Below are 27712 nucleotides of genomic sequence, written 5' to 3' on the forward strand. Positions count from 1 at the left end.
GTATGCCACCTTGTCATGAATAACAATTTGACTTTTGTAACCTGATATGAAATGGTTTCAGCTCCTTTTTCTTCTGTATTTACGAGCCATTTCATCACGTATATATTTTGGTTCATTCATTTAGCATTCTAATGTGATCCTATGCTTAGAATGGAACATTGCCTTTATATGTACAACACTTTATGCATAGCGATGTTTTGGTAATGTATTTTTAGAACATATGTTTTAGATATGTTTTTAGCTTATTTTAGCGAACCCATGCGATACTCTGTTTTAAGATATGTTAAGAACGTTTAGGATTTAGTAATGTCGTTCATACGAAACTGGAGTGGGTGTTGTGTGCAGATTTAGATTCTGTATATAGGTTTCCAGATTTATGCCCTTATATAGGTACAATTCATATTGCCCTTATTTGGACATTGCCCATACAAACCAAATACAGGCATGGCCACCTACATCCATCCATCCACGTCACAACGGATTCTTGGAAAACCAGACCCTTACGCGTTTAGGAATTTCCCTCAGCTTGAATATTGATTTCTCCAAGAACTCATTAAGTATGCATGAACATCTATTCCATTAGGGGTTCATTCATGACGTTCTTCTGCCCGACTTTTACGTCAATACTGGCATTCCTAGACACCTTCAAGGTATAAATATACCAGCACTTGCCCTGGCAAATTGCGGTTCCCGGAGGATTCGATCCAACCCAGACTACGCGGTTCGCCACGGCAAGTTCGGAAGGAGATCAAGTTCCAGCCTGATGCACTGACCTGACGCGGCCATCCTCCTCGCAGAGAATCCAGCTCCAGTGCTCTCTGACTTCCCTTGCGGGGGGTTAGACTATCGGGTCCAGAAAAGAGATTCCAACCTCTCTCATTCTAAGGTATGGAGCTGACTAGAACTTTGAGAAACTTTTGGCAACTCTTGGCTAAACTAAAAATATAGCTAGCTATACTTTAGAAATGGCACCTACTTCAAACCTCGTACTGCACTTTGGTTAGGTACACTGGGGTAGAACAATTTAGAAGTATCAGATGAGTATCACATTTTAGCTTATGTTATTCATGTATGTATTTTGATTAATATATGTCATAGCTGCAATCCATGCTATTGCAGTATTATTTTATCTTACTGCTAACCTCGTACATATTGTACTTTGCAGTCTGTCTTACGATTGTAGCAATTCATATCTCTTGCATGAGAAATAAGACTGTTCAATAAACCCTTTTATTCAAACGCCGGTCTCTCTATTTCTGTGCAACTCTGTAGAAACGAAGCATGCACGATTGACTGAGTGAAACTGTTATCTATTGTTTCCACGATTCTGAGACTGTTCCGATTCTAAAAGGAAACAAAGTTGTTATGTTTATGCGGTTGTCAGAGACTAATCCCTTCTTGTATATTCGAGAAGTTTCTAGTGACCTCTGAGTTAGCTGGCACACACAAGTAATTAAGTTTAATTTACTCGATAGAGACATACTGACCATAGTCCTATGACAAATCTATAGTGTATGTTATTCCCATGTGCAGAGCCTATCGGGGATATAGAACCTACACTACAGAAGTAAAAGCAGGAGTCGCCCCGGTAATTGATCAAATGATTGAACAGCGTATTCTAAAAGAAATATTGAGCAGTCCTTGTAATTCGCCAATCATTGAACTTGAAAAGCCTAGCGGAAAATATAGAATAGTACAAGATTTGAGGAAAATCAATAAAATAGTAGTACCCTGTTGTCCAGTAGTATCGAATCCAGCAGTGATTCTTTACCAGATACCGTGGGATGCCCATTGGTACACTGTGATTTGATTTGTGCCAAGCATTCTTTTCAATTCCATTGCATCAAGATAGCCAATATCTTTTTGCATTTCGGTTCGGAGACCGTGTTTTGGCATGGTGCAGAGATCTTCAAGGGTACACAGAGAGTCCCTCAATTTTCAATCAGATTCTGAAAAAATGTTTGGAGACTTTGATTATGCCAGGAAATTCGGTCTTGGTTCAGTATATTGATGACCTATTAGTGGCATCAAAGACACGCGAAGCTTGTGTCATTGACACAATAGCTTTACTGAACCATTTAGCAGAAGGAGGACAAAAAGTGTCGCCAGATAAATTACGGTTTTGCCGACAAGAAGTTCAATATTTAGGACACAAGATAGAAAGAGGAGTCAGAAAGGTGATGCCAGAAAGAATAAAAGTGATTCGAACAATGAGTCTGCCTAGAACCAAGAAAGAAGTGCATATGTTTTTAGGAGTGTTTGGCTACTGTAGTCAATGGATCAGTGGATTCTCACTGCTTGCAAAACCTTTGATAAGGTTAACATGGAAAGATGTGATGGATCCGGTTGAATGGGATGATGAAAGTGAAGAAGTATTTATAAAACTGAAAAGTTGTTTGTGTCAAGCACCAGCATTGGGAATGCCAGATTATATGAGTTTGCTTTGTTCTGTTGTGAAAGGGAAGGTTGTGCTCTTTCAGTGTTAACACAAAGACACGGATTGTCCTGACGTCCAGTAGCATACTTTTCTGCTACTCTGGATCCAGTGGCTGCAGCATTACCTGGCTGCTTAAAAGCAGTAGCTGCTACTTGTGAGTCTGGAACAGAGTGAATCGATTGTGATGGGACATCCTATCAAATAGTATGTGCCACATGCAGTCGAGATCCTTTTAACAAGGACTTGTACTCAACATTTGACCCCTAGTTGGCTGACTAAGTATGCAAGAGTGATATTGGGTGCTGAAAATGTAAGTGTGACAAGATGCACCATGATGAATCCAGCAACCTTGTTGCCTGATTCATACTGTGAGGAAGTGAAAGAGGAAGTTCATCATGATTGTTTGGATGTGACAGTTATGTGTACCAAACCCAGACCCGACTTCCTTAACGTCCCCTTAGAAGAGTCGGACTAGGTAATGTTTGTTGATGGGTCTTGCTTGAGGACGTAAAATGGAGAATTGAGTTCTGCCTATGCTGTGTGTATTTTGTCAGGTACCCTAGAAGCTTCCTGTTTAAGAGGAGTCAAGTCTGCACGAATAGCCAAATTGTTCGCTTTAACCAAAGCCTGCAAATTAGGAAAAATTTGAGAGTAACCATATTTACGGATAGTCAATATGGTTTTGGGGTTGTGCATGACTTTGGCAAATTGTGGCTACAGAGGGGATTTCTGACTTCGTCAGGATCTCCCATCCGAAATGGAAAAATTGTCAAGGAACTATTGGAAGCATTGCAATTGCCATAAGAAATTGCTGTGGTCAAATGTGCCGCACATAAGTCAGGAAATGATTATGTGACACTGGGTAATCAGTACGCTGACCAAGTTGCACAATTTTGTGCTCGACATACAGTGTCTTTGAACAGAGGGTTGGAGAAAGAAGTTACCAATTGCCAACTAATATTTTTCTCTGCTTTTGAAATGTGGGACGAAGTTAGACAGTTGCAGGATGAGGCAGATACAAAAGAAAAGGAACACTGGATCAAATCAGGTTGCACAAGGAGAGCAGACGATGAAGTGTAGGTGTGTCCGGATGGTAGGCCAATAATGCCAGATAGCTTGTAGTCACAAATGGCCAGGGTATATCATGGAACTATTCACATTGGAAGGGATGCCATGATTAGACATTTCAGACAGACATGGTATAATCCCAGGTTTAGGATAGTTGCAGAGAGTCTCTGCCAGAGGTGTTTTATCTGCCAACAGCAAAACCCTGGTAGGAAAACAGGGAAAACAGTTGTCAGTTAGGGAAAAATTGGAAAAGCAGAGGGACCATTCACAAGATTGCAACTTGATTTTATTGAGTTGCCACCGTGCAACGATTTAAAGTCTGTCCTTGTATGTCTGTTTTCTCGATGAGTAGAAGCCTATCCCACGAGGAGGAATGACAGTCTCACAATTGCCTAACAACAGTTGAGAAAGCTCATACCTAGATTTGGATTTCCAGTAACTTTGGAATCAGATAGAAGACCTCATTTTAATAATGAGGTAATCAAACTGGTTTGTACAGCTTTCAAAATTGAGCAGAAATTACATTGTGCCTATCGACCAGAAGCCTCTGGTGTAGTTGAGCAGCTCAATGGCACAATAAAATCCAGGTTAGGGTAGGGGTGTGCATCCACTTCACTGAAATGGCCTGATGCTTTGCCCCTTGTATTGATGAGCCTGAGAAGCATTCCTGACCGAATAACAGGATTAAGTCCACATGAGATCCTCATGGGAAGAGCAATGAGACAAGCATTTGTACCTGGAAACAAATTGATGAATATAACTGATGATCTAGTGGTGGACTATTGTAAAGGACTAGCTGATCTGGTACGTTCTGTGTCTCACAAGGTTAGAGAAGATGCAACCACAGCACAGCCGAATCAAGCTCACGATTTGTTTCCTGGAGACTGGGTTGTAGTAAAGAAGCACACAAGGAAGTTGTGTTTGTAACCCAGGTGGAAAGGACCCTATCAAATCATATTGGTCACGACAACAGCAGTGAAGTGTGCTAACTTGCCAAATTGGATTCATGCCAGTCATACCAAAAGGGTCCCAAGTCCACCTGAATGACAAGAGCAGCAACTGGTAGAACAAAAAAAAAAGAACCAGAAGCTGAGAGTTGTGAAGTCAAAGAGGTAAGAGAAACAGACTCTGAAGAATGCATTGACGAAGAACCACCAAGTACAAGTCAAGTAGAGTGGGCACCAGTTATTGGGACGGAAGAGACTGCTGTAGAGACTAAGGAAGAACCAGAGCTTGAAAGACCAGAACAAAGTGAGCAAAGAATAGAAGAATCTACTTATGAAAACCCAGATCAACCTCAGTCAGAAGGAAAAGAAAGACCGGAGAATCCAGAACACATACAAACAACAGAAGGAGAAGAAGCAGAAAGTTCAGAACAAGTCCAACAAAAGGAAAGAGAACATAAAAGGAAACTTGAAATAGGTAAGGAAGGTGAAAAGGCAGTACAGACAAAAAGGGTTAGACAAGGAGATCACTGGCCGAGTGGAGTTAAAAGACAGAGATACTTTTTAAGACGGAAAACAGTTAAAGAATTGAGACCACCTAAAGAAAGACTTTTTGCACAAAAGGTGGATTTTATTGAGAAGATAATCAAACAAAAGGAAGAAAAGAAACAAAGAAAAGAGGGGTCATAAAAACAGAAGGTTTTTGAAGTGTGGGATCACACAAAGATTTCAATTCAAATTTCATTTTAAGAAAATAATATTAGATATATATTTTTTTTTAAATTATTATTTTAGATACTAAAATGGATTAAATGACGGTGACTGAACATCCGAAGTCTAGTCTAAAACGAAGATGTGTCAAATGTTGTTTGTGTAGTATTTCAATATTAATATTGATGTGGTTATTACTAACGGTCATAGTACCTGTTCTAATGGTAACCAACAGTCGAAATAATACAAATACTAGTGAAAGAATGAATGTAGTTACTAAGAAAACTACTACAGATCTAGAACAAATGGATAAGAGCATGTATCATCATGACAAATCTAAGTGATTCGTCGTTAAATGTATTTACTAAACTTCTTTATCAATATGTTAAAACAATGGATATGAGTGACTGTTATGTCTGCATGAAATTACCTACTTCTGTTTCAGAAGGTGTGACATATCACCATCTTCCATTAACTTATGGTGTGTCTTGTAGTGTTGTGTCTAGTTTGTTTTATGTTACTGGCAAGTTGCAATACTATTATTCTAATATGGATTTGGTCTATTCAGAAATCCGTATTAGAAGAAACATGAATACAGTGCTTAATAGTAAAAATGCGGAATTTATGAGTGAATTTTTCTTAACAACGAATCCCATAGATATAACACATGCTCATAGAAATAACCTAACATGTCTTTTGGGGGATGAAGAGAAGGATTTCCTAGATTTAGTAGAGGAAAGAAGGCAGGATTTCCAAAAGAAAGCTGTTGAGCAGAAGTCACATATACCGCCATGGGCTACTCAGGAGGGGGACTATAAGAAAGGCGAGACTCATGCTGCAATGTCCCTAGACTTGTCAAAATTGGGGAAATTTTGTCTACGTAGACTAAAACAGAGTATATTAGCATTTTCATTGGTACTAGTGAATGGGAAAAAAAACTTCCTAATCATGGGGGGATGGGGATTAAAGGTGGAACTGATGCTGTTTTCCCAGGTATTTATTACGTGTGCAGTAAAAATGCCTATTACCGGTTGCCCGCACGATGGTATGGTAGTTATATTGGCATTGTATTCTCGAAGGTATATTACATAACTAAGAACAATGAAATGGATATAATAAGTAAAGGACTAACAAGAAATAAGAGCGCAAGTTTTTCAGAAATAGTAGGTGACCTATTTGGTGCACTAATCTCGTCAGTTGCAGTCGTACTGAACTCACATAAAATACGTCAATTATCCACAGTAGTTGATCGTTTATCAACAGATACTGCTGGAGGATTCTTAATGATCAATACTGAAATGGTTGCAATCAGATCTATGGTTGTGCAAAATAGACTTGCTCTTGATATTTTATTGGGAAAAGAGGGCGGAGTCTGTGGCAAGTTGAAAGTTCAACACTGCTGTACACATATCCCAGACAAAAGTAAAGGTATTAAGGGATATATTACAAATATTACAAAGCTTCATAAAGATTTGACCCAACTGGAGGTTGACGGTGTATGGAAAAGACTCAGTAAAAGTATTTCGACTATAGGTAGCTGGTTTTCCACTTTTGGGAGTAGTTTATTAGGTAAAATATGAATCCCTGTGATCTCAATAGCAGTAGTTATCTTGATGATAATAATGACATAAGGGTTGTAAAGGAAAATTGAGAACGATATTAGTGAACGAAACAAACAATAAAGGGATGGGAAGAAAGAGAAAAAGGGAGGAAACTGAATTAGAGGAAATGAAAGAAAGTCTATGTGGAAAAATGAAAGAGATGAATATGAAAGAGAAAAGGAAGGGTGTATAGAAACTAATGTAGATGCCAAGAATAGATATAGTTGGCACTTGTTAATGATGGGTATTTTATGATGGCTCCAAAATGCCATCAGAGGGGGGATTGATGGAGCAAGGATTCAAGAAAATAAATCTTGCTTGGAGCAATCCCTCATTAACAGTACTCATTTTTAGAAATAGTAAAGAAAACGAAAATAATACACACGCACATTTACATGTGGGAAAAGAGCTTTACGCATACTTTATTAATGAAAATAAAATGCAACGTGACTAAAACCAGCTTTTAAACTGGAAAACGCTATTGCGCATGTGCGAATTAGAATTACGTAGATAGTAACGTGACTAACCCGTTCTGAGAGGAAAAAACTCACACATTCGCAAGAGTTACTAACATTAGGTCCTGAGGCACTGCATGCCCAGCATATGCTTGCCTGAATTTAAAGAGAGCTATTGCAGCTAATGCTTTTGCTTAATGAAAGAGATATTAACATGGAATAGAGTAGAAGTGGGTGGTGAACAGTGAAAATCACAATTTCAGAAATTAACATCTGTTTATAATTCCTTTATTAATAGTGTACGTTTGGGCATGTTGTAACATGCCAGAGAAAAAGATAGTGGCGAAATAGAAGCAAGCTACGCACGCGCAGAAAAGTCATAATGTGACCCGCTGACAGGCTGCCAAGAACGAAAGGACGTGTGAAACCTCTTCTCAACTGTGGAACTGTATTCAGAATGATATTTTGATTTGCAACATTAGATATATGTGAAAGGAAATAAGACTGAATAATGAATGAGCTAAAAGGGAAGGGTTTGTTAGACAATAGAGTATTAATGAAATTAAATAGGTCAGCATGAGGTGAATGACAACTCCCCTGTCTCTGCCTAATCAGAGTTCGTATTACATTAAGATTTGTAACTTTTGAGGGTGGGACATGCAGGGAAAAAAGACTATAACTAGTGTGACTTAAAGGGTGTTGAAGAATCGATCGAAGAGAGAGAGAGAGAAAACGAGAGAGAACAGACTGGCAAGATTCATACCTGAATGACAACCTGATTAGATTCAAAATTCCAGAAGAATATCGAGGAGGGAGAGAGTGTGCGTCGGGTCTGTAGATAAGTTTAGTAAGTATTGCCCTGCCCCGAGCCTGTCCTATAGTATTGGTCTTCTGATTTTTAATCAGGAGACATCCGCCATCCCTTTTTGGCCAGAGAGTTGGTTTTCCGTTATCACCATTGGTGAACTATTATTCTGTCTCAAATGTGCATAACTTTTGCAAATGTATGATTTATTATGCCTTCTGTCTCTTCATCTATCCACTCTAAATGCATCGATTTGTTGAATGAGTCTTTGAATTGAATGGATTTGTTAAATGAATTTTCTCTCCCATAAAAAGCTAACAGTGTTTGCACTATTAATTTGTATTAATAAGTATTCGTTTATGACTGAGATTTGGATAAAATTCCTTGAATCTTACCCGGAGTCTATGATTATTTCACGAAGATCAGTTAGTTAGTTAGTTAGTTAATTTTTCATAACACTATCAACTACTCAAATAATGGTCCATCGACCAAAGGAAGAGTGTTCATCCGCGAAGATTAGTTAGACATTGAATAAATCTCTCAAATAAATTTGAGACTGCAAGAGAGTTAACTAAACAAAAGATTGAAGTGTAATTACAAAACTTGACCCCCAGCAAAACAGCCAGCAAATCGGATTGTGTGTATAGGCCCATTGAATTTTTCATTTGATTGTGAGGTGTTCGTCCCTGGTCTTTCGCTGGATCAGGCACCTCTCTCTAGAAATGGGTGTAGAGCAAATAGGGTTGCATGTACTTTCTTTAGAAATAGTTCCTTCTAGAAAGCAACTAAAGAACTGATGTTCAAGCTCTCGTACTCTCACATCTGGATGGTGGTAATGCCTTGCTCCATGGCTTCCAAACTCCATACTGACACCCCTTAAGGGCATCATACACACAGCAGCACATCACATCCAGAGCCTAAAGACATATGACCACATCACCCACATCCTGATCTAACTCCTTTGGCTCCCCATTCTATCCCGCACAATCTTAAAACCCAGATATATAATTTACATAGCCATCACGACCAGCATCCTCCACTTGTATTTAATCACAATGCATTAAACGTCCACAAACCAGCTATCTCTCCTACCATTCATTGACTTAACAATTGTCTTTGACCCGCTGCCTTTTGACTAGGTTTGCAGTACAGAAATACCACATACATACACATATCGAGGACAGCTGGTGGACAGTACAGATAAAGTCTTTGCACACTCCATTTGGTAGACTGGATGCTCCTAAGTTTCTTGACTTTATTTTGTCAACTATTAGGTCTTGCACACAAAGGTGCTCAGGAATGTATGCCTCTGCAGACAAATCATCAGCACTTCCATTTAGACGTATTAATAGCTTTCCCACCCTCTTTAAGTCTCCTGTATAGTTTTTTCTCCAAACTTTATTTTTCATTTTCACAGAACAGTTGGCTACATTGTACAGTGATGGAATAGCATTTATCAGGTGGAACTTATAAAAACGTAATTTTCTTAAAGGTCTTAATAAGTCTCCTGCATAGTTATGTGTTGATCAATATGGTATTGACAAGTGACTGTCTGGAAGACAAATCATGGAAAGTGCATAATTATTTCCAAGAATTTTCCCCTTCCACAAAAAGTATTTTTTTTAAAAGCCTTGGTAATGAGCATGTGTACAAAGAAAAGGTTGAGGGGAAGGGTTAGTAATGAAATTAACAAACCCTCCCATAAAAGGCCACAAACCAATGTATACAACAAAAAGTATTGAATAGAGCATAAAATCTGTTTTGAAACTAGTTCATAAGGCAAGAAATTAAAAGCAGTCAAATGCTTAGTGTGGTGGAATCCTTGCTCAGTGTACAGAAAACATTTACAGCTGTCCAGGGGTGTTTGTATATCTTTTCCTGTTTCATTACTTGTTTAATGTGGAAATTGAAGCAAAGCTGAACAGGCCAATTGCTTTTTAATCCAGTTCTAAATTTTACTGTTAAAAAAAATGAGGAATGTCTAGGATATGAATTTCTAAAACTGTTTTTTGAAAATACTTTGCATTAAAAATAAATAAAACAGTTCTCTGTGAGCACATTTAGGGCCCACAATGGAGTTTCATATTTTCCAAAGTTTAAGTTTCACAGTCAGCTAAGCCACTTCTGTTGTATTCTTCTATATGTTGTATGCAGCAGACTGGTTAGAAACAACCGATTGTTTTAGTGCATGCGTTCAAGCAAAACATAATCCTACTGAAATGAGAAAATGCAGCAATTGTGTCGAAAAGCTATTCTCCCATTTTGTCATATAAGCAAACATGCAAAGTATTTCGAACTTTTATTATGAACCACAAAGAAATCCAGACATGTTCAAGTAATTTATGCAGCAGTCCACTTCTTACTAATTTTTAAATGGTTTAAATGATCTTCTACAAATTTGTGTGGAGGAAAAGTAGCTAGACTCCTCGCTGCTTTAAAGGCCTCCCATCTATCACGCCGACGTTCAGCAGCATGTCCGAACTCCTGCTCCTTGGTCATATATGGCCGACTAATCCAATATTCATTCTCTGCTTCAATTTCTAATCTTCTAATCATTGCACGCTCCATCTGCCATGTAACTTGCCTCGGTCGTCTGTACTTGCCAATCCACTGTTTACCAGGAATTCCTTTCTTAAGAAGCACTGTGGTGAGAAACATTTTGTTCCAGGTCACTGAAAAGAAAAAAAACCACGTTACGAAGGCAATTTCAAAATTCTATAGTCACAAAGAACATAGCTATCATGTTGCTATCTTAACTATTTAGGCAGGCATAGGCATACAGATAAATATTTTTTTTTTAATTAGGTCATACATAATCACAGGAAATTGTAAGCTTGATCAATAGTTCAGAAGTTGTAGGAACAAACAATACTTGTTGATCACTGATGATGTTTTATTGCTAAGAAGATGATGTAGTAGATGAGATAGCATTAGATGAAAGAAGAGGTGAATAAACAGGGATTGTTTTCTGCACATGGGTGGGTCACCGAGAGATTGAGGAAGATTTATTTCAACATCTGGGGATGAGAATCAACAGAAATCAAGCTCTCGAACCTTGCTTGCCTCAATTTTACACGCACTCATAAAGCAGGGCAGGAGTTTGATAATTTTCTTTGCCACTCTAGAATTAGTTAGATTTACTTCCGCGTTAGAGTTAACATGGTCTCACCACTGTCTCATGTTTTTCTCAATTGTATTACCAGTATGGACCACAGCTCCTAACAAGCATTTTCAATGCAATAGGTCACGCATTTGTGAGGGTTTTATCTATTGGCATTGTAAATGATAATGCCTTTTATTTATGTGTTAGTTTTTAAAACAGATAAATTAAAGCATTGTCATTTACAATGCCAATAACTTAAACTCTTGCAAATGCGAGACCTTTGGCATTGCAAATGCTTGTTTTCCTACTAGAACCGGGTTTTAGCCAAAGAACACCTGCAGTCCTTAAGGGGAGACTGACTCACCAAAGCACTGCTTGTTCACCAGCAAATTGCTAAATTCTAACCAAAGTGACACTCGGTTGCGCTCCACGTCTGGAGTCTAGCCAGAGAAACCCTTCTTCCCTGAGTAATGGTGGGCATGCAGTAAACAACACCATTCTCCCAAACGCAGCTAGACACTCACATAAGCAACCCTCGTTCCCTCACTAAGGCTAAAATGCCCACGTTTGTTATTACAACCACCAGCTCAAATCCACAAAAAAGGAGTCCCTGAGCAGCGGAACGAGACCAGCGCCAACCAAACCAAGGAATTCTTCACCATCGTCAGAGAGTTCACCTGCCCGTCAGCCACAGAAAACTCGATCCCCTCCTCACAGGAACTTTGCAACGTTCTTGCCGACCACTTCCACGACAAGATAGCAACCGTTTGTAGAAACTTCAATCCCCAACCCTCCGACCACAACCACCCGCTCACCGAATAGAAATAACTCAGCACACCAAACACAACTACTCCTATGAACTCCATCCACTCAGGATCACCCACCGACTCATGTCCCCATCGACTCTTCATCCTTGGAAAAGACAAGATCAGCCACCAGCTCACCACGATCCTCAACGCCTCTATAACCACAGCCACCTTTCCTGACGCATGGAACCATGTGGAGGTTTAGACCCCTCCTTAAAAAATCTTTGGCAGACCCCAGCGAGCTTCGGAACTACAGTCCCATCTCTATGCTCCCATTCCCTGCGAAAGTCCCGGAGAAGGCCATCAGCCTCCAACTCAACGAACACCTGGAGAGAAACAACCTGCTGGACTCATCCCAATCAGGCTTCAGAGCCAGCCACAGCACCAACACAGCCCTGATTGCCGCAACAGACGACATCCGCATCCTAATCAACAGAGGAGAACCAGCAATCCTTATGCTCCTGGACCTCTCCGCTGCTTTCAACACTATCTCCAACCACACACTCATCTATCCACTATGCCAGATTGGTATTACAGACTATGCGCTCAGATGGATGGCATCCTTCCTCACAGGATGCACCCAGAGAGTCCGCCTCCCTCACTTCACCTCGCAACCCAAGCACATCATCTGCTGTGTACCCCAAAGCTCAACCCTCAGTCCAACTCTCTTCAACATCTACATGACATCACTCGCAGACATTGTCAGATCGCACAACATCAACATCATCTCCTACACTGATGATACAGAGTTTGTGCTCAGCTCTCACTGCCCCCACTTCGCAGAAAACCAACTTCCAAAACTCTATGAAGAATGTTTCAGCATGGATGAGAGACACCCTGAAGCTAAACATGGAAAAAACTGAAGGTCTGATCTCCGGCAGACACACCGCCATCTGGGACGATTCCTGATGGATGTCGCAGCTCGAGCCAAACCCCACACCAAAAGACCATGGCCGCAACCTCAGAATAATCATGGACAGCGAACTCTCCATGAAACGTCAGATCAATGCCGTTTCCTCAGCCTGTTTTCACAAATTCCCCATGCTCCACAAAGTCTTTGGGTGGCTGCAGGTGCGGCTCCTCCGCTAAGGCGGAGGAACGTCCCCACAATGCTTTAAGAGCAGTGCAGAGGAAAAATCAAAAGCTGACGAAACATTATTATCATTTATTTTTCCGTTCCTAGGGGCGGTGAGGGGCAATGCCGGTCAGAGCAGGGGACAGGGGAGGAGTGTTGAGCACACTCAAAGTGCGCATGAATGTTTGATCAGCCGTCTTGGGCGGGCCAAACATTCACACACACTTTGCATGTTCCTAACATGCACAGGCTTCCTCTCCCGTCTGAGCGCCGAACCACTGCGGTCAGACCAATCACAACGCTGCAATGCAGAATTGTGATTGGCTTTAGGGAACCAATCACAATGCTGCATTGTCATTGGCTTAAGGAGCCTTGGAGCGCGGGTGCTTCCTGCTTGACAAGAATAGGCGGCGGCTTGGGCGACACAACCAGCAGGTATGTTTTCTTAATTATGTCTGTTTTTTTTTTACTTTCAACCCCCCCACATCCCACCATCCCTCCGCCACTGTTCCCTACTAGCCACCACTGGGTGTCTGTCTATCAGCACCAGAAAAACAGTGACACAGGCCCTCATCACCAGCCAACTAGACTACGGTCTATGCAGGCACCACCACCAAACTCATACAAAAACTCCAGGCGATCCAGAACGCAGCAGCCAGACTGATCCTCAACCTGCCCCAGTGGGCACAAATCACCCAGCACCTGAAGGACCTCCACTGGCTCCCTGTCCAGAAGAGATGCCATTTCAAACTTCTGACCCATGCATACAAAGCCCTCCACGACCAAGGACCAGCCTACAAGAACCACTTCCTGCATTTCCAGCAGCTGACCAGGAATCTCCGCTCCGCACACCTCGCCCTCCCCTCATACCACATAGCCACCGCTACCCTTTCGGAGGACATCCCTTTTCCCACCTCGCCGCCAAAGCCTGGTACGCCCTCCCCATCGCACCCTCCCTGACCCACTTCAGGAAGGAACTCAAGACCTGGCTCTTTGACAGATACCTGCTGCATAGCGCCCGGATACCCACTTGGTTGATTAGCACACTATTGATTGATTGAATCCAACCTATTTTTTGTCATGTTGCCGTTTCATTCATGGCTCAGATAGATGGCCTCCTTCCTCACAGGATGCACCCAGAGAGTCTGCCTCCCTCACTTCACCTCGCAACCCAAGCACATCATCTGCTGTGTACCCCAAAGCTCAACCCTCAGTCAAACATCTTCAACATATACATGACATCACTTGCAGACATTGTCAGATTGCACAACATCAACATCATCTCCTACACTGATGATACAAAGCTTGTCCTCTCGCTCTCACTACCCCCACCTCGCCGAAGACCAACTTCCACAACTCTATGAAGAATGTCTCAGCATGGATGAGAGACACCCTGAAGCGCAACATGGAAAAAACTGAAGTTCTGATCTCTGGCAGACACACCGCCCTCTGGGACGACTCCTGGTGGATGGCGGAGCTCGGGCCAAACCCCACACCAACAGACCACGGCCACAACCTCGGAATAATCATGGACAGTGAACTCTCCATGAAATGTCAAATCAATGCCGTTTCTTCAGCCAAAATCCGCATGCTTCACAAAGTCTTTGGGTGGCTGCAGTTGCGAATCCTCCGCTAAGGTGAAGAAACATCCCCACACTGCTTTAAGAGCAGTGCAGAGGAAAAATCAAATGATGACAAAACATTATTATCATTTATTTTTCTGTTCCTAGGTGCGGTGAGGGGCAATGCCGGTCAGAGCAGGGGCAAAGGGAGGAGTGTTGAGCACACTCAAAGTGCACATGAATGTTTGACCGGCCGTCTTGGACCGGCCAAACATTCATGCGCACTTTGCATGTTCTCTACCAGGCTGCATTATACAGCCTGGTGGGGAACATGCACAGGCTTCCTGTCCCGTCTGAGCACCGAACCACGGCGGTCAGACCAATCACAACGCTGCAATGCAGCATTGTGATTGGCTTTGGGGAACCAATCACAACGCTGCATTGTCATTGGCTTAGGGTACCTGGGAGTCTGGGTGCTTCCTGCTTGACAAGGAGAGGCGGCGGCTGAGGTGACACGACCAGCAGGTATGTTTTCTTAATTATTTCTTTTTTTTTTTTACGTTCTTCTCTCCCCCCCCCGCATCCCCCGGCCACAACCCACCATCCCCCCGCCACCGTTGCCTACTAGCCACCACTGGGTGGCTGTCTATCAGCACCAGCAAAATAGTGACACAGGCCCTCATCACCAGCCAACTAGACTACGGCAACGCACTCTATGCAGGCACCACCACCAAACACATACAAAGACTCGCGGCGATCCAGAACGCAGCAGACAGACTGATCCTCAACCTGCCCATGTGGGCACAAAATCACCCAGCACCTGAAGGACCTCCACTGGCTCCCTGTCCAGAACAGATGCCATTTCAAACTTCTGACCCATGCCTACAAAGCCCTCCACGACCAAGGACCAGCCTACAAGAACCACTTCCTGCATTTCCAGCAACCGACCAGGAATCTCCGCTCTGCGCACATCATCCTCCCCTCATACCACGAATCTGCCGCTACCGTTTCGGAGGACATTCCATTTCCCACCTCTCCGCCGAAGCCTGGAACGCCCTCCCCATCGCACCCTCCCTGACCCACTTCAGGAAGGAACTCAAGACCTGGCTCTTCAACTGATACCTGCAGCACAGCGCCCGAATATTCTCTTGGTTGATTAGCCGCGCTATTGATTGATTCCAAACGATTTTTTGTCATGTTGCTGTTTCATTCATGGCTATCAGTTGTTTAAGTAAATTGTCACAACAATTTTCAATAAAACGCCAATTAAATACATTTATGGTTCTCAGTTAAAAAATTCTACGGTAACCTCTCACCGAGGAACAGAAATTTGTGGTTATCTCAAAAGAGGTCAGAAACACCTCATTTGACCTCATACATATACACAAGTACTGGATTATTTGAAGAGAACCAAAAGGCTACATTAATGTTACATTCATCTTTACATAAAAGGGAAAGATGGAATGCTCTAAATAGTAAGTAAACCAAAAATAATTACGAGTTATAAATAAATGTAAAGAATGGCAAAAAATAAAGTTCTTTCATGCAAAAAGCTCTAGGCCATGGCAAGACGTTATCCCTTCACTACCTAAGAACAAGCATTTGCAATGCAATAGGTCTCGCATTTACGCAAGTTTAAGCTATTGGCATTGGAAATGGCAATGCCTTTTATTTATGTTTTAAAAACCAAACCATAAAAAAAAGGCATTGTCATTTACAATGCCAATAGCTCAAACTTACGTAAATGCGAGACCTATTGCATTGCAAATGCTTGTTCTCTCTGGAAGCCGTGGAGCTAATGAAGTTTCTGCGCAGGATATGAATGTGCCGCTCCAAGAGAAGGGCGGACATTAAACGGGAGGGGCACAGAAACTGTGATGGCGAGAATGGTTTTGCTGATTAGAGAGAGACGAAGTGAGAGGAGTGAAAGGACACGAGGAAGTGGGAAGATCACGTGAAAATAAAAAGAGGGTTAGGGACGTGCACAGAAGGGAGTTACAAGGAGAAAGAAGAGTTGTGAAGTAAGTTGACTTCGGTAGAAATGACAGCAGGCACTGCAGGTAAGGTAGGCGTAGATTTATTGAAGAGACATGGTGAGTAACATCCAACTCCCGGCTGACCGAACTCGTAACTGCCGAGTTCAAACCCCGCCAGGTTCCAGCCACGAGCATAGAACATTCTATCCTTCTAGAAGGCTACCAGGAAAGGACACAAAGGAAGGATTAAATGAAAGACATACATTCAAGTGTAAACATTACAACAAGTTGCAAGAGAAAGCCAGAGAGGAGAGTGAGGGGAGGCAGGTTAGCGAATTATGGTTGTGATCACAGTGGTGAAGCTAATGCAATCACGTGAGAAGGCGAACAGCAAATACATCATCGGCAGGAACAGGAGACGGTGGATGTGGTGATCCGATGGCTGGGGCTGCAGTGGTGAAAGCAAGAAGGGGCAGCAGAGGTGAGAGCAGGGGGGAGAACAGAGGGGGCTGCAGAGGTGAGAGCAAGGGAAGGGGCTATAGTAGTGGGAGCAAGGGGAGGACTACAGAGGTGAGAGCGAGGAGAGGGGCTGCAGTGGTTAGAGCGAGGAGAGGGGCTGCAGTGGAGAGAGCAACAGGGAGGGACTGCAGTGGTGAGAGCATAGTGAGAAGCTGTACAGGTGAGAGCAAGGGGCGGGGCTGTAGTGGTGAGATTAAGTTAAGGGTTGCAGTACAAGTGTAAGTAAATATGCCACGTAAAACAAGCTGATCGCAACAAAACGAAGTGGATGCATGCTTGTTTTTGCTCAGTTCCCCAGGGGCACAAGCAGGCATCCACTTCTGTCAGGACGGCTGATAACAGCAAAAACGACAGAAGTGGATGCCTGCTTGTGCCGGGGGACTGAGACAAAAAAAAACACGCAAAGACGCGTATTGGCTGGGTGTTGAAAGGACTCCATAGGCAACAGTTTTGTTTGCGTGAAAAATGCTATCGCAGGCCACAGCTTGCAGTGCATTTGCGCGAGTGGTGGGCGCACAGCAGTAATCACGCCATATGGCGCCTCTGCTCAAGCCCGCGCCCGCGCACATGCACTGCAAGCTGTGGTCTCGGTAGCATTTTTTTGAAGCCCTTACTTAAAGTCTAGCCAGACCTGCACAAGCGCTGGGTCAGGCGAGACCTAAAAAGCGTCAACTAAAAATAAGCAGAAATTCTTAAAAAATACAACATTCATCGATATCCAATACGTATTAACGGACTTTTGAAAAACTGACAACACTGGGTAAGTGTATCCTGTTTAAAGAACCGAGGGAGGAGGAGGGAGCACACTCACTCACCGTCCTAAGGGGCCGTAAAGACCCCAGCGATCAGTGGATGAATCGGACTGAGTTGTACAAACACAGTCGAAAGCTGAAGGCAAAGGCTTCCGAGCTCCAGCGAGTGGACGAAGTGTCAGTGGAGAGTGAGGGGCTTGTCACACAGGTACAAACCGGGTGGCTCTCGGCTGCGGATCAGTCGTCCTCTCTGATATGCCCTTGGAAAAGAGCGCACGCACCAGAACTTACACCGATCACCAGTATATTTTTTCAGTCAAACGTCGCAAGCTGAGAATAGCGGGAAAATGACTAATTCATATTATGGGACCCAGCGATCTCAGACAAACAACGTGAAACAAAGCAAATTCGGTACCGTATGGAAGAAGGAACCTCAAAGCGATACGCAGCAGGCAAGCTCACACCGCAACCAATAACTAGCCGCGTTACTTTCTCAAAACTCAAATGCCAATGAATGACGAGATGTCCTCCTAGCCAATCCGACGACCGGATTATTCTCAACGAATCCAGTGTTATTACGCCTTTACACAACTAATGGAATATGTCTCCGCGCAAATGATAGGATGGAAGCGCCTCGCTGTCTAAACTGTGCCCTTTCTTTCGGTGATTCTCGACGGCAGACGTTCATAGGAATGTTAACGAACCACTGAGGAAAATTCTTGGTGTCGCTGGTGAGTGGCTTGCGGTGTGTAATGTGTACAGTTTCTCTTAAACCCACAGGTAAATTTCTTCTAAAGCGCAATCGAGGACTGTAGTTCAAATAGTACCCATTATTGCAGTCGGAACTATCACCTTTCTCATAAAAACGCCGGTCATTTGTTTACATTTTGTTATTCTTGAAGGGCCAAACCCTGGTAGGAAAAAAACTTAGTGTAAAACCCCCTGCATGCTTTTATAGCATGGCAAAACAATCATTTAGTCAACTCTCAAATACTTTTAAATGATTTCACGTGTTTCCTGTTTTATATTTTAGAAGGGATACAATCCTAGATTTCACAGCTTTTCGAGGTTGATGTTTTGGTAAAAAAAATAATACATGATATTAACACCAAGACAGACTTGTGGTCAATAGGCTTCACCCATTGAATACATGCCAGCACGCCTGATTCATTCGGGAGACTTCTGATTTTTAAAGCCAAAAATTGCTTTATTTGTTCTTTCTCCACTCTAAAATGTCCTTCAATTCAATTGCTCGTCTATGGGGAAAATGAATTCCTCTGATAATTTTTTTCCAGATCTCACTCTTTCCTTGGCATGTATTCTGTAGGTCTGTAAAACTGTCACTCAGAGTTTTCTTCGGACACCCACAGCATAAGGCAATGGGTCTGAACACTTTACCCATTTTCTCCCTTCACCTTGAGTAACTACACAAAGCCAATGCACTTTGATCACATGACTGAACACAAAATAACTCATGTCATAATACTTTGATTTCATTAAAAATCATAAAAGGGTATGTGAACCACCATAGTACATTATAAATTAAGTTAGGAATTCTTAACAATACATGACACAATCAAATACTTGAACAGTTGTCTGATTAGATTTAAAAAGTATCAGATTGTACAATAAAATATTATTGTAAAAATTTACGAACAATAAAATAAAAGATAGCTGTGCTATTTGAAAATTTGAGCAGGCCGTTCAGTTCTGGACTGCTACAGATAGTTTGTTTGTATTTTTTTGTCCAGTTATTTTATCGCCATTTTCCAGAAGGTTAGAGCTCTACAAGATAGTTGAATTGACAAGCCTCCGAGGCATTGTATAACTGCCCCTCTACATGTCCTTATTTGTGCCTTCCTCAACTCACGGAGCAGTGTTTTTCAGATTTCTTGTAATGAGGAGCAAATGCATAGAAGGTGTAGCAGTGACTCTTCTCCTTGTCTGCAGTGGCAGCATTCTTTGGTCGGCCAGGTAAATTTCCATTTCGGAGTTAGTTCTTTCGTCGGGCGAAGAACCCAGCCGCAGCAGCGTCGGGTAGTGCTTATTGTGCTGTGGAAAGTGTTCTGATAAGTACGCTTGGGGTTTCAGCGACTGATACGATTGTATCACTCCTCATGCGTGACTTTTCTTGGCAAAGGTGGTTTTGTCCTTCAGCAACGAGATCCGTTTAGTTACGTTGTTCGCTGCGGTTTTGAATCTGGGGTATGTGGTGATTGTGAGCCATGCCTCCTCGAGCTGTAAGGCCAGGAGGGATTCTTATAAAATGGTAAAAATTGAATTCTTTAGCCTGGCTTGTTTTTCTATCTCTTCCCAGCAGGTGCAGGAATGTTTAAGGGAGCAGCGTAGGTTCCCCTCAGGCCCCATAGTGGAGGGCCATGGAGGAAGGGGGCCCTGCTAGGGATCTACAAAGTCACTTTCTGCCTGCCTTTTCATGGCAGGCAAACCACATGAATAGGCAGGTGGAAAGCGACAACGTAATCCCGACAGCAGAGCCGAGGCTGCCTTCTCTGTCATTTTGCGATTACTACTTCACCTGCAGCCATGATGGACTCTGTGAGCCCTTTGGAAGTAGAGCAGAATTCCCCTGCGGGTTTCCCCCCTGATCGCCAGTATCGTAATATGGCAGTCTGGCAGAAACCTATGATGTCAGGCAGAAAGCCACTGACGAGCTGTCGGATGACTTTCCGCCAGACATAATTAGGGCCTATGTTGTTAGCTCTCTTCTAAGAACCCCATGTGCCCCATGAGAACGCAACTGAATTCACCACCATTGCTAGGACACTAGAAGTACAGACACCGTAAAGCTTGTACACTTACAATGGAGATAAAAGACTTTACTCTCTTGAACCATAAGTACACAATGAGGCACCACACAAACTGCAACAGCTCTGTTGTGGTCTATGCAATTGAATGCCCCTGTGGAAAATTGTACGTTGGGCAGACATGTCAAAAGGTACAGGCAAGGATCCTCCAACGTTGCAGTCGGATAAGTACCTTTGGTTGAGCATTTCCAAGCCATGGAGCACCAAGCTGATAGCCTAAGGTGGTGGGTCCTTGAGAAGCTAATCCGCAATCCCAGGGGTGGAAATTTTTCGTCCATTCTAAGTTCAAAGGAATGCAAATGGTGACATGCTTTGGACACAGTGAATCACTGCCTTAACAAATTTGAAGAAATCAATAGACAAGCGGCTCTTTTGAGTAATGGTTAGCACATCATCTGTGTCTTATGCTTCCTTAAATATGTACACTTATGTTTCAATGTAAAGTTTCCAAAGAACTGTATGTAAGTTTTATATCTGATCAGTATGACCAGTGAAAACTAGCATGATGTTTGTTGTGCAGCATGATTTTTGTATCCATTGTTTATAATGCACCATTATTATCCTGAATGTTTACATATTGTTAACTTCTATGGAGAGTTACTTGATCACTATGCTGACAGCAGATGTATTTTCTTTCATTTATATTTGGAGAGATGTGCCCCTCATCTGTTACTTATGCGCCGGTACATATGCATACCTACGTTTCGATGTAAAGTTTGTAAAATACTGTATGTAAGTTTTACATCTAATTGTTATGACCAGTGCAAATTAGCACGTCCATGATTACTCTAAATGTTTGTGCATTGTTAACTTATATGGCACACTACAATATATCCTTGTGCTGACAGCAGATATATTGGTTTTATTCATGAAACAACTCAAACTCTTTGAAATGTGGGAATTCTCTCTGCCCAGAAGAAATCCTTATGGTGTTTTGCTAGGCATATGCTGGAGGGCTACCGTTTAAGCTTCAAGAGGTCTGTATTGAATACTTTCAGGGGTTGGTTTCCAAGAGATGCTTGAATTGCTGTGATCCCAAACCTGGAAAAGGCCCAGAGAACTTCAAGCCTTACAGACCCCTATCAGGTTTCCACTAAGTACTAAACATAACACAGAGAAAATGTGTAGTAACCTCCTTGGACTACGAGAAGGTGTTTAATATAATAGGATGGGAATTCATGTTCCAAGTGCTTAAAATGCTAAATTTTCCGCCTGCAGTTGATACCTCTTCTGTATTCACAATCTCTAGCACAAGTCAGAACCAGTAACATCACTTCTGATAGCTGTATCCTGGAGCAGTGCATCCACCAGGGATGCCTGTGGTCTCTGCTCATGTTCTGTTCTGTTTGGCGATAAAATCAGTCAGGATGGAGATGGAGTTGATGTAAAATTGGATTAAGGTAGGTACCACCCTACATGGGATGTCACTGTAGGCTGGCTACACTGTGGTGTACGTGAAAAACTCTGTTGTATCTAGTCCTCATATGCTACAGTTCTTAAATGAATACTGGAAGATGAACTGCATGCTAATAGGTCTAAGTCAAGATTGTTGTCTTTGAGGGTGTGGACACGCAATGGAAAGGGTGTCTTTACTCATCTGAGACTACAATAGCAAACTGATGAATTTTACATTATAGAAAAAAAATCAAATGAAACTTGGATTTCCTGCTAGCTCAGACACAAGACTTGTGGAATTCTGGTTGAAATTGTCACTTTCCATGATGGGCAGAGTAGCTTTAATAAAGAATGTGTCGCCAGGTGTCTGTTTTGTTTCTGAAGGCAATTGTTCTGCCCGATGCTAAGGAAAATGTTCAGAGAACTAACTAGTATAATAACATTCATTATATGGGTTATGGCACATCCCAGGGCACTTTGAAATTGTCGTATGACCTTGGTGAAAACTGAAAGGACTAATGGTGCCAGATTTGGAATACTACTCCTTGACATCCCAGTGACAACATCCTCTGGAATGGCTGACTGAAATCCACAGAACGGAGAATATACTATTTGAAGACATGGACTGCAGATTCTTGTTTCTCGCCGCAATAAAGGTGGGCTGCAAGCTTTTTACTTAGTCTCTCATGTAACTATTGTGGATCTGGATGTCAATAGTAATCCTAAAGAAGACACTCTTGTGAACCTGGCCTTGTTATGGGGACCCTAAGAGTTCCCCAAAGTATAGCTTAAGGCTAAAGCGGAGAGATGGATTGATAATGCTACAAAATAATGGGAAACTTGAATGAGGGGGAAACTTTACAAACCTTTGAAGAATCAAGGATGCAGCTGGGGCTGCGAGTGGGGCACTTCATTCTTTGAGCCAAACTGTCCAGGGCAACACATACAAAAATGGGAATGGCTCACTGTTAGACTGCACCCTATTGGATACACTGGCATTAACCATGGGGGGCTTCCGACTGGCCTCATTGTATGAAATGTGACGTGGATTTGGTACTCTGCTTATGAATGATAAATGGAACAGAAAAATAGATTTTGTTCAGAAAGCATTGAGTAACATAGTAACCTCACCCTCGTTAAATATCTTCATATAACTTACCTGATTCATATAATGTTGTAAAAAATATACCACCCTTGTTTCCCCTTATTGCCTCAGATTTAAATCAGATGGGGCAGATTTACTCAATTAACTTGGTTATGCAGGACCATACAAATGTAGTAAAAGATAGTAGCTGTACTACAAATAGTAGTAGGTAATATGGTTAAGTTGAAAATTAAACATTGTATGCTGGGTCTACACCTTTTCCAAAAGAAGAAACCCATGCAGTCAAGTCTGATGTTATTAGGCCTAATTTTGGCAAAAATGGATACATGAATCTACTGAAACATTATAGGGGCCCAGTATATAAACTATGGCACAAGAGTATAAATGAATGGATAATGATGGAATGGATTGCAATTCAAACCGACCTCAAACTGGGAGATGGCGTGTAGAAATGAAAATGAATGCACAAAGATATTAGCACATAGCCTGATTTAGATGATTCTGGCTTTAAGTTCCTCACCTCTATTTAGTGGTTGTCATTCGGTCTCGCCTAGCGACGCAGCGGAGCTGCTCGCTAGCGAGATCTATTGTCGCCGACTTGCTTTGCGATGCGGGACAGGATAGGTGCACCCGCTTGAAAGATATCAGCTGTGAACGCGTACGGCGGCGTTAGCTGAAGTGGCAGGACAGGACATGTGCACTGCGTGTGCACATGCACCCGGACAGCCCATGTGCACGCTCACGGCGTCTCTTTCAGACAGCCGATGTGCACCCGCAGCGTCTCCTCTCTGGTGATCTAATCACTTTTGCGTGCTCCCCCAGGCTGTCACTTTCACGAGCGAGGCTCGCCTCTCTGCTGTTAAGGCGTGTCACCCGTGCCAGCACTCATCGTGCCTGCTGCCTCCTCAGCACAGCCTGCTCCTGTGCCTTCCTCTACAGATCTGCTGAGACGCAGCACGAGCTCCACGCCTCCTCACTCGGTCCAGGGAGCCTAAGCCCACGTGGCACTGAACTTCATCGCCGGGCAAGGGACCCCCAGCCTCAGGTCTCTGTGAACCATCCCGGCGCGCCCTGCTGCCGAGCCCCGTGATGGAGGAGGCTGACCTGCTTTGGGAGCGGCTCAGGACATCACAGTAAGTGCTGCTCTGTGTGTCATTATGTGGCGGGATAGTTACTTACCGTCCGGCACTCTGTGCTGGAGGCGGAGAGCTGGGGCTGCTAATCCTTGCAGAGAGGGCAGGGGCGCTCATGAGGCGCTCATAGTCTCATGTGGATAGCGCTTGGCAGCTTCAACCACGCGCTGTTGTATTACAGCTACCCCCCGCATTCCTTACCGTTACGTCTTCCCAGAGCTCACGGGGTGCTCCGTGTACCTCTTGACTCAGGCGCTGCCGTCACGCTGGCCGTGCTGTCGTAGGAGCGTGTTTTGGTGCGTGCCAGGCTCAAGGACAGTTCAACCTCCCATTGAAACTCGGAGCCTCAGTGCGGATAGACGGCGTGTCTTCTCTGGCGATCCTCAGCTTACGCCGGGACAGCCGATGTGCACGTTCACGGCGTCTCGTGCGCTCCCACCGTGCTTTCAGTTTCGCGCTCTCAGCCAGAATCCCAGACGGCGCTGTAGTTGGTGGATAAAAATATTTTTGTTGTTCAGGGAGAAATCCGCATTGTATTTGGTGCCATCAAACGAAATTCAAGATGGAGCACTCGCACCCTTATGGTAGGTAAAACCTGAGTTTTATATTCAAAATAGTTGAGGTACAGTACTAGAGGCATGGATTGTTTGTGCTGTAGCTATAATTGTTTCAGCACTCAAGTCAATACAATATCGGTCATGGGTGTTTGAAAAATCTCAAGCCATTGATACCCACTATGTAGATTTTACTCTTTTTAATAGTTTAACCCCTTTCTGTGTGTTTGCTGTGATCACCGTGTCATTATTGATTTAAGAAATCTGTAAATACATAGCAGTTTAGTGGGAATAGGGAATTGCATATCCATAGTAAATGTTTTTATGAAATCTCCCTGCTCATTCAGTGCAAACAAGGCATAGCATTTTTTTTTTTAATGAAATCCTGTTTTGTAAATTATCGATTACATTCTCATTATTTTTTCATTGTTTCTGCTGCTTACTTATTAGCTGACTGTTGGTGTGCTATGTCTTACCATTGATTTCATAGTTGAATACTGGTAATGTTTGGGTTGTACTCGTGTCACTTCCTCTTTCCCACGTGTGTCTGCATAGACAAATTGTGCCATGCACCTGACCTTTATACAATTTCATGTAGCTCCATGAAATTTTATTGTATTTTTACTGTGAGACCGTTAATATTCTTACATGTTGATGCCTTAAAACAAGCTCCTCCCTAAAATCGACTCGCAAGGTTTTCTTTCTAAATTAGTTAAACATCTGTGTTGAAAGGCGTCTTTATGTATGTATTGCACTTTGGATATATTGCACCTATAAAAAACTAGCATTTGCAATGCAATATGTCTTGCAGTTACGCGAGCTTAAGCTATTGACATTGCAAATAACAATGCCTTTTATTTTTGTTTTTGTTTTAAAAACATAAATAAAAGGCATTGTCATTTACAATGCCAATAGCTTAAACTTGCGTAACTGCGAGACCTATTGCATTGCAAATGCTTGTTTTTATATGGGGCTAGATAATTGATGTTTCATAAATTTCATCTGAGAAACTGTGTGTAAGCAGAATGAATTTTGAGTATTTTAATGTAACGGTGACTACTAATGGTTTGCTGCTTTTTGAATGTGTTCTTTGTTTTTGTGTTCCGAAACAAACAGTAAATCTTTTTTCATTTAAAAAAAAAAAAAAAAAAATATATATATATATATATATATATATATATATATAATTGTTGTGATATTAATTAAGTATTAATTTTTGGGTCCCTCTGGCACAGTAGAAGTTTCCTGTTGTGTAAAGTGATCCGCCCACAAAGGACCCTTCTTTTAGTGCCTTTACAAATGAATTCCAAGACTAACCTTTTGATCTATCTTATGTAGACTATGGGGTGTTTGCATGTTAAATTTTAAATCCAAAGCTAATTTCTTATTTGATACCTGGACCACTCACTGTGAAAACCTACTGGTGTTTGTTGTGATTTTCTGAAGTACTTCAACTTGAATATCCATTTTTTATAATTTCTAAATTAATATCTGCAAGATGGCAGTGAGAGTGCTTGATAGGACTGTCATTCCAGCCAGTCCTGGAAAGTTAGGTGGCATGACTCACAAACCTGAGGATCATATGTATTTTGACATTCAACACTTGTTGATGAGAGACCCTGACAGTATTGTCATTGTTCAAGGCCCTAAGGTACTGTCTGCAATTAGCAACTATAATCCTATGACAGTATTGCCATGTTGTATGAATGTAAAATTATATGTAGGCGAGGATTTTGATTTATCTCTCTTCACTTTATTTTTTTATTTTTTACATTAGCCATCATCTAACATTAAAAAAAAACTTACTCAAAAACTCTAGGGAACTAGTAGTCCAAATCATTATTTAATCACATTGCTCATAGTCCTCTTAAGCTACAGAAGCCATTTCTATACTCCAGATTGCTCTTGCTTAGATGTTTTGTTTCGCAAAGACCAACGCTTTCAATGTACCTTAATCTTAATCATTAATGAGCAACATTTAGGTATACAACCAGGTTTAAATTTGATGGCATGGCACAGAGGCTAACTTTATGCGAATCTCCTTTATTGCCAAGCTCACAGCAGCAACAATTAAAGAAATCTAGCACTGCAATAACATTCTGATAACTTATAAAATCCATCAACACGTAGCATCCTCCCTTATTTTTTGCTGCTGCTCACAGATAAGTACACTTTCTTTAGTCTTCCTTGTTGTTAACATTATATGCGAATTTATTTATTTATGCGACTGAGCTACTACCCTACCTGACCCCCTACCTATAATACCTCTCTCTAACCTTCAATTATTTCACATTCCAACACTTAGATTACGGTGGGTTATTGGGAGGTAAACTACGGGAGGGTGGATTGTTCCCTTTTGCTCATTCTTAGTGTAAATGTGTCAGCTCTGACCGGGGGTGCCTCGCACTCCCGGACCCAATGACACACGGGGGTTTCTTTTGGCCCCTTCAGGCCGAAACTGACTAAATACAGCGCATCAGATCCTCTACCGAGCCAGACCTCGCTCTTCCTTCAGGCCTCGAGTCTGAGCTCGCAAGCTTTAAAAAACAAGCATTGGCATAGCCAATAGGTCTCGCCTTTGGGACCTTATAAGTGTTTAGCCATGCAACAGTTGCATAACTAAATACTTATAAGGTCCCAAAAGCGAGACCTATTGGCTATGCAAAGCGGCCATGCGGCCGCGAAAGTGAAAGTAATCACGGCAAAGCGCGGCGCGCGCGCCCGCGCACATGCACTGTAGCTCTAGGCTGGCCTGGTAGCACTTTTTGGAGCCCTCTCAATAAGTCTCGCCAGACCAGCGCATGCGCTGGGTCAGGCGAGACCTAACAAACAGGTTCAGTCCTGCTGCTACGGCAACGAGACCTATCACAGCATCATCACGTGAGC

The 27712-nt window shown here is 42.4% G+C and overlaps 2 protein-coding genes across 6 annotated transcripts in view; one reads left to right on the plus strand and one right to left on the minus strand.

Moving 5' to 3' along the window:
• Positions 1–10305: 10305 nt before the first annotated feature.
• Positions 10306–18345, minus strand: MRPL57 (mitochondrial ribosomal protein L57). Of its 2 annotated transcripts, none has more exons than XM_085612851.1 (2): positions 18230–18345; positions 10306–10693 (listed from the first exon to the last, which is right to left on the minus strand). In XM_085612851.1, the coding sequence occupies exon 2, from the start codon at positions 10677–10679 to the stop codon at positions 10362–10364; it is 318 nt and encodes a 105-aa protein (XP_085468977.1). In that variant the 5' UTR covers positions 10680–10693; positions 18230–18345; the 3' UTR covers positions 10306–10361. The 2 variants fall into 2 exon arrangements, with proteins under 2 accessions (XP_085468977.1, XP_085468976.1); XM_085612850.1 differs by lacking the exon at positions 18230–18345 and adding an exon at positions 17878–18017.
• Positions 18346–18385: 40 nt separating this feature from the next.
• The window catches only part of LOC146821801 (uncharacterized), a 149555-nt gene continuing 140228 nt past the window's right edge, over positions 18386–27712 (plus strand). The window contains exon 1 of one of the 4 annotated variants that reach the window (XM_085612848.1): positions 18386–18545. Coding sequence is in view for 1 of the 4 variants with exons in the window: in XM_085612845.1 (XP_085468971.1) it covers positions 18567–18594 (28 nt within the window). In the remaining 3 variants the exon portion in view is untranslated. The other 3 variants (XM_085612847.1, XM_085612849.1, XM_085612845.1) reach the window with 3 other exon arrangements.

The sequence above is a fragment of the Triturus cristatus genome, chromosome 6 (assembly GCF_964204655.1).
Source record: "Triturus cristatus chromosome 6, aTriCri1.1, whole genome shotgun sequence".
Lineage (NCBI taxonomy): Eukaryota > Metazoa > Chordata > Amphibia > Caudata > Salamandridae > Triturus > Triturus cristatus.

Coding starts and splice junctions, on each gene's coding strand:
- MRPL57 (XM_085612851.1), bottom strand. CDS start 10,679: ATGTTTCTCACCACAGTGCTTCTTAAGAAAGGAATTCCTGGTAAACAG.